This window comes from Crassostrea angulata, chromosome 7 (genome assembly GCF_025612915.1).
Source record: "Crassostrea angulata isolate pt1a10 chromosome 7, ASM2561291v2, whole genome shotgun sequence".
Taxonomy (NCBI): domain Eukaryota; kingdom Metazoa; phylum Mollusca; class Bivalvia; order Ostreida; family Ostreidae; genus Magallana; species Magallana angulata.
In genome coordinates this window covers 19,662,253-19,670,064 of record NC_069117.1, presented here as the reverse complement: position 1 = coordinate 19,670,064, position 7,812 = coordinate 19,662,253, and the positions used below count along the sequence as shown (strand labels likewise).

General features: G+C 35.0%; 1 protein-coding gene across 2 annotated transcripts; it reads left to right on the top strand.

Moving 5' to 3' along the window:
- Window positions 1–1,440: 1,440 nt before the first annotated feature.
- On the top strand, window positions 1,441–4,820 carry LOC128156528 (angiopoietin-1-like). Of its 2 annotated transcripts, XM_052818692.1 has the most exons (3): window positions 1,441–2,511; window positions 3,655–3,748; window positions 4,064–4,820. In XM_052818692.1, exons 1-3 carry the CDS (start codon window positions 2,128–2,130, stop codon window positions 4,606–4,608), a joined length of 1,023 nt encoding a protein of 340 aa, XP_052674652.1. In that variant the 5' UTR covers window positions 1,441–2,127; the 3' UTR covers window positions 4,609–4,820. The 2 variants fall into 2 exon arrangements, with proteins under 2 accessions (XP_052674652.1, XP_052674653.1); XM_052818693.1 differs by lacking the exon at window positions 3,655–3,748 and having other exon boundaries at window positions 2,382–2,511.
- The last annotated feature ends 2,992 nt before the right edge of the window (window positions 4,821–7,812 follow it).

Sequence of the window (7,812 nt, the reverse complement as noted above, 5' to 3'; positions counted from 1 at the left end):
ACGAACGTTCATTAAAGTTTGGACGAAATACTAGGGACGACATGTCGTGCCTATTGACTGTAAAATTCGTGATCACCAGAATATTGCGTTTAATGTAGTTAATAAATACAGATCTCTGTGATCATTATTTAGAAAACTAAACATTTTTTTGACACATCTGTTCAATACCAAAGTCGAATATGCCATACCAAAAACTATACATGTATATTGATCTAGTAATATTGAGAATCAATCTCGTACAAAACATGGTATCTTGAAAAAATCTCGCAATAGCGACAGCTAGGATTATCTACCACTTAAAAATTTTTAAATAACTTTAAAAATGCATCGTTATCATGAGAAAATTTAGGCGACAGGCAGTATGTACATTAATATTGATATATTTGAAGTACTCTCTGAAGAAGCTGTAGTAATCACACTTAATAAACATTATCTACAACACAATCTTCATAGCCACACGCCTAACCAAATTCGAACTCTTTACTCTCGGCACACCAGGCTGGTAAGGTAAGTACTGAATCAGTTCTAAAAACAAGCCATGTGTGAATCAAGAAAATTTTTCCACCCGGTGGGGGGGGGGGGGGGGGGGGTTGGTCATTGTCTATTTCTGGGAATTTTACTATGGGAATTTGAATTTTCCAGGGGTCCTCCTCTAGACCCACGCATGCAACCAGATTAACCAATGCACTGTAAATCACCAACTGAACATCTGATTTTACTCTGGTTAAGAGTGTCGGTATGAGAATTGACGTGTCATTGTCATTTGGACGTATAAATGTATACATGTATTGATGTCCGACCATATAAAACTAGTGATGCATGACGTATGCTAGTATTAGATCAAAATATCTTAGATGTATAGACTAAGTTCTTCTGATTTCATCCAGTTTTAGACTACGAAATTTGGTGTCGATTGATCATACATCCATATAGACCGTTAAATCTAGATCTGCACTGTGTTTTCGTTGCCCTCTATTATCTTTTTCAGATTTAATCTTTGTAGGCAATGCCAACCAATATCAATAATGGTACCCATTTCTTAGATATGAAACAGTGTAACACATAAATATACATCTAAAATTCGCTTTCCTGTGGCGCAATCGATAAGGCATTTGACTCTATTTCGAAAAAGTGTAAGTTTCATTTCCCATCTTGGTGCCAGAAAATATTTGAAAACCAGTTTGAAAGATTTAAAACAAATATTGATGGGGTCCTGTATGGGGTCTTGTATGGGATCTTTTGATATTAGAAATTTGTTTGTTTTTGTTTTTTAAATTATTAAAAATGAAATTTTTAGATATCAAATACCGGTTTTTTATATCTTAATTTTTTTCGATATTACAAAATTAATTTTTTTATGAAAGGAAAAAAAATAGGTCAAATTTCTTACTTCAAAAATTTTTTTTATGATCTCTATGCGACCCGCGTATTATTAACAAATGCATATGCATTCTTTGAACTTTTTGAACATGCCTTTAGACAATTATTTAGCTGGGTTTTAACCTCAGCTCATAGAAAAAAGTCGTAAGTTTAAAGAATATTCATCTCCCGACATATTGGTTTAAACTGGTTCGAACGTAATTTGTTGTTGTCAATGTTTATATGAACAGGATCGGAAATAAGGGAGAAACCACTCAGTAGATGTGATTATGACTTTTAGAGTGTGTGGTTGATTCCTACTGAGATATTTTTATCCCATTACCAGTTCACACTCATTTCAATTATATTTTTCAAGTTTTTACAACATTTATTGATTGTATAAAGGTTTTCGCATCTAGTTTGTTTTATTTCCCACACTCTCGCCTTTAATTATCCATTTTTTTTGTCCCTTGAATGCAGATCCAGAGTAATTAAAATTTATATGTGATCCGGTAAAAAGATTTTAATGATATCAAATCAGGGTTATATTTATTCACAAGGTCGTCAGTTTTCACTTTTCAGCGTTAAATACAATCAATATGATTGAAATGAGTATGCTTTTGACTCTCCTCATAGGCAAAATATTAGCCTGTGTTTAAAAAAATATAATCAATACTAGTAAACAAATCATGTTGTATAACATTGGCGCTAGTTGACTAAAAAGTTTAGTACAACGATTTTTCTACAAATGTTCACTTAACATAAAAAATGTCCGCCTTTAAGGGACTTTTTTCTATTTCAAGTAGCTTGGTTCATTTTTTTCTGTTAGTGGGCTTTTGCGACGCCATTATGAATAATGGAAGCGTTATTTTATTAAATGAATGCGACTGGAATTCTTATGACAATACACACGTATTGTATGAAACTGAAGTGAAGTCGAAAATCAAATGTGCTGCTATTTGTTTTCAATATGGAGTTGCTTGTCTCGGGTTCCAACTATTGACCATGGTGTCTGAAACAAAATGTCGCCTTCTTCGCTTTATTTCGCTCGAAAATTGTACATCGCCAATATCGTCTATGTCAATTTCGTTTCTCTACGAGCGGACAGACGTACAGCCGATAGTGACCACACAACCTGTATCAACAATGACAGTAAGTCAACCTGAAATATTTGAATTCTACATCTTTTGTACATATACCTTGTATTTACAAATTATTAACTTATCTTAACTTTTAAAGTAGTATAATTGTGTTACCGTAAAATAAAATCAAAGTACTGAAGTACTGACGGGAGTTGATTTTCATTTATTTAAAAATCAACTTATCTTGCGTGGCAAATAGTTTCTAGCCTGTATTTAAATTACGCACTTTTTTATAATATGAATTTTAATTAGACTTTTCAGACAAGAAACCCCATATGAATCATGTTGTGTAATATTTAAAGATAGATTTCAAACTATGTAATACTAATCGAAACAATTCTAAAAATTGTATGGATCCAAGCACTATTGATATTGAACTCCAGTCTCGTTCAACTTATCTGCTCAGCTGTCTCCGTTAATCTCCGACAAGCAAGAGAGCCTCTCTGTTTATCGGAGATTTACGGAGGCAGCCGAGCTTTTGGTTGAACGAGACTATATTAAACTCTGGCGTAGGAATACATGAGACTACATAAATATCTAAATTCTTCGTATATATAAAATCTTACTATTTTCAAAGTGTTTATAGATAAGTTTCCTTGAAAACAATGCTTCAGCATTCATTACGTCGATTTTTTCTATTATATTCAAGAACTAAGACTTGTCAGCGGTGATGATTTGTGCTTAGGTCCAAACACCGTTTCACTTTCGGTTTGCCAGAGTGACTGCATAGGAGAGTTGATTAAAATCAACTCCCAATAATAATAACAATAAAAAAAAAGATTAACGTAAAATTGCGTCATAAGGCTTTTTCAGAAGACAATGAAGCACAATAAATGTTTAAATTCTCGCCAAAAAAAAGAAAACCACACAAAAGCCGAACCCCTTCGAAAAAAAAATAGTAAGCACCTTTCTAAAAGCCACTAACACGCTTTTTAAAATGACGTTGTGACGCGTTTTCCGGAGTTGTTATGAAAATTCAAAAAAGGCAATAAAGCGCGAAAACTGATATTATGTAAAAAGCTTTTTAAAAGCTTTTTATAACACATTCCGAACAGCATTATAACACTTTTCATAAAGGCGTTAAAACACTCTACCAAACTGCGTCACGACATTATGTTGTTCATGAAGTAAATAGAGATTAATTCAATTTCAGCCTAATCCTTGTCAAAATGGCGGCACATACACAGCAAACATCTGTAGCTGTGTGTTTGGCTGCTCGGGACAATATTGTCAAACATGTATCAATGGTAAGTAACTGTTCCAAGCATTTTTACATATCAATGAAGTACATGTATGTTTATTTTCACACGCAGCTCACGAAAGATTGGTATTCTATCATTTGAAGCATGAGGCCCACGGATCACATAGCTTACCAGGACACCAATGTCCCCTTCTGATTGTCATAATATTATATTTCTAAAATTCATGTAACTTTTCAGACAAACGGGAAGCTAGATTTCCATATTTCGAGGGTTTCTTTTACAGCCACATACACTTAGCTACATTCATTGAATGAGTTCAGCATCAGTGTAACTGGGTTGTTTTATCCTCTTTTTTTCTAGAATGCAGTGAAGCTAGTGGGGTGTCCGGTACAGGGGTAGCCTGGATAAGACCAGCCGGCTTCGATGTCGCCAAGCAAGTTTGGTGTAACTTCGACAATGGCGTAACTTACATCCAGATTCGTAAATATGGAACTGTCAGTTTCAATCGTTCTTATGTTGAGTACGAAAACGGCTTCGGTGACGCAAACGGGGACTACTGGTTGGGGAACAAGTATGCAAACATCTTAAGTCTGACGAGGACATTTACAAGTGGATTTACATTAATGAAATCAAGTGGTTTCGTCATGGTATATTATTATGATTTTGTTGTTTTGGATTCGAGTTCCAACTTTGCACTGCAATACTCGTCCTCGTCCTCGTCACAGTATCCACTTGCCAAAGGTCAACCGTTTCAAGCGTATGATACCGGCAGCGCATGCGCTATCACACTTGGTAACGGTTGGTGGTTTGGATCAACATGCTCATCCGGAAGTTTGAATGGACAATATCCCGTGGACTTCGGGGCGTTTTCTGGGGCAACCACAACAAGGATAGGAATATACTGATTTAACGCAGTTTGCTTTATTTTCATTCATCTTGTCCGATTGATTGTAAAAAATCCGTATTTTGAAATTATCGGTTAATATACTTTTGAGAGCACTGTTGTGTACAGTAACTGTTTTACAGTGTATAACAATATTTCTTTTTGCCAATCATATGACAGGAAATAACTAAGTAAAAACAGCGGTTATTTTATGTTACTGTAGACGTACTTTTGTCCGCGTGGTAATAATTTACGCTATGAACGCGGGCACAAATTTTCCGCGGAATTTTTTCCCAGTGTATTTAAAGTTCATTTTGGAATGAAATTTCATTACATGGGTAAGGATAATAGGAAGTTACTACATTATATAACACTATCATATAGATACGTGTACCCAATGTATATCATCTTTATCTATGCAAACTGTCAAACAAATTTGTATTGAGAATTCACATAATAAATAATTTAATCTCCTAAAGATTTGAATTTTCTGTAAATTTACTTGCATGAAATTTTTAACTTCTCCCAGCTTGAGATAACGGCACGTGTCAGACGACAAATAGCCCCAAGCGGGTCGGTCTTTCAATGACCCAATTAACTACACGCTAAGACCAGTGTTTTTACTGCAATTTTTAGATCCCTTTGTGCTCTGACTTTAAATTGATAAAACTGATCAACTCATAATTTAAACGATGTGGTATTTCACAAGACGATTTTAGCAACTTTGAACAGTTCCTCTAATTTAAGTCCAAAGTTGGACAAATTCTAGGTAATGAAAATCGCTCAGAAATTTTTCAAATGATTTTTTTTTCATTCAAAGAATCCGCGTAAATTTTTACCCGCGGATTAAATTGATATTGTGATTCCGCGGAATTATGACCCCGTGGAAAAAAATACGTCTACAGTATTCAAATTTCGTTTGATTGAATTTGCAAATTATGTTGCAAAATTTTTAATGCATACATGATATTGACAATTTTCTGGGGGGGGGGGGGGGGGGGGGGGGGAAGCAACTTCGGCATCTAGATGTTCTGTTTTGTTCCCTTTTGTTTTTTGGAAAGGGGGGGGGTCGTTGCTTTTAAAATATTATGTGTATATGTGTATTTCCTCGAATATGTGTAGTGACCCAGTTTGTTACCTACATAAAACAAAATGAAAGATTTAATGAAATAATAAACTTATTAAAAAAGACGCCATCACACAAATGTCATTAAAAGTATTGGCGAGTTTTTGATTGTCCGTTCTTAGCAGTTTTGTTAACAGCTATAAGGGGAGGTTGTCTCTGTATAAACTTAATGTCACTCATCGTTAAAGCTGACATGAATTCATAAAGCATTTGGTCGCCATATTAGTTTCGATTGTTTCTCAACTGCCGCTAAGGTATATATACCGGAGGTACGGTCAGTTGCTTTGCGATCGAGGCACTCATGTTGCACGGACTCATAAATGTTAGAACTACACATTGTGGTAATTTATTTTAAAAAAAGAATAAAGGAAACTAAAATCAATAAAACATAGAAGATGGTTTATTCTTTGAAAGAATGTTTAGGGTGTCCGAATTATCTTGTACAGATAGTGCTGCTTTACTTCGCGTGCATATCGAACACGTGTGTCGTTCGCAGAGAGTGCATATTGACTGCATCTTATTGTAGCCCCGGCCCGCACTGCATTTAACACTGTAGACAAGTTAGAACCATTTTGACAAGACCTTGGACTTTCGGTTGGACGTAGCTATCTATTTTTTGCGTCAAAACAAGTTAAAAATGACGCGGTTTCAAGCGAAATATGCACCGATTGCGTAGTTTTAGCTCAAAAGCCAGACAAACCTTATTGATTTCCAAGAGCCATGGCTGAGTGGCCAGCAATGAAATAGACAGGTCTGCATCACATTGCTGTTTGACACAACTACCCAAAGTCCAAGCTCTTGATAAAATGGTTCTATAGTAAATCCAAGAAAGTAACAACGTAACGTCATTTTCATAAGTTTCTACCCAAAAAATCAGTTTTCTAAAGTCCATTTTGACCTTATTTGCTCTCTCTTTAGTCCGATCTGGCTCATACTTTACATAAACAGAGCTGTTCAGACCTTTAACTAAGTTTCAAGGTCAAACATGAAGGTCTTAGCAGATCTCTTTAAAATCCATTTAAGACCACATTATTTTCCATTGGCTTAATTCTGCAAATTTAAAGTCAAAACCCCCTGTTGGTAAGGGGTAATGCTCGACTTGAAGTTCTATACCAACCTAAAAATTGCTACGTCAAAGGTGGTATGGGACACCTTCTTTTAGTGGCCTACTTTCTATCGAAATAAAAAATATAAAAACCAAGTATTATTTTATAAGTAGAGTTTTCTGTAACAGTTGTTACCAAACAGCGTAGCGCGATTGGTTAAAGCGCATCTTCCCAAATTATAGGTTTCTACATAATGTTATGTAGAGCGGAGCGGATCAGAAACCCTTGACTTGGGAAGATGGTTAAAGCGTTAACTACCAATCAGAAAGCCATGAGTTCAAATCCCGCTGGGACCTTTATAATTTCTACATTTCCAAAAAAAATTTAAATCATTTTTTGTGACAAATATTGTTCCGGTTAAAGTGTTTTTATTATAATGTACTTTTTTATTCACATTAATATCGATATATGTCCCATACCATCTTATCGTTAAAGCAAAATCTATTGAGATGCTTTATCTAATTTTATTTATAAGCAGGGCTCTTTGAGATGCCATAGTTACCATCTCAGCGATGTCTAGTTATTATAAAGTCTTTTTCGCAACTTTAATTTAGTATTTAATCCTGAGCTGTTATTTGGTGAGCAATTCAAGTATCAGAACAGAATTCTTCATAATTCAACCATCTTTATCACTGGCATCCCCTGACGCCGGACGAGTTTAACATCAGTGGAACTATATACAACATGAAAGAGCTTCTGTGTCATCATGAGCTTGTCGTAAAACATGGAATGCGGGACTTTGTAGATTCTATGACCAAACAAGGAGCTTGATTAATAATTTTTCCCATTTTTTATTTTTTGTAAATATCAAATATAATTGAATATTTACATTCCACATATATTTTGCATGTAAAGCCACTGCAGATATAGCACCATAACACAGACAGGGTTCTAAAAGGTTAAATCACGAGTTTTAATTGTGACGTCACAAACGTTGAACGCTGATAAATACAACGTCACAAGCGAAAATCAAAGATCACGCTTGTGGCTGTTA

Coding starts and splice junctions, on each gene's coding strand:
- LOC128156528 (XM_052818692.1), top strand. CDS start 2,128: ATGTCCGCCTTTAAGGGACTTTTTTCTATTTCAAGTAGCTTGGTTCAT. Junction 2,512..3,654: donor AACCTGTATCAACAATGACA/GTAAGTCAACCT, acceptor ATTCAATTTCAG/CCTAATCCTTGTCAAAATGG. Junction 3,749..4,063: donor TTGTCAAACATGTATCAATG/GTAAGTAACTGT, acceptor CTTTTTTTCTAG/AATGCAGTGAAGCTAGTGGG.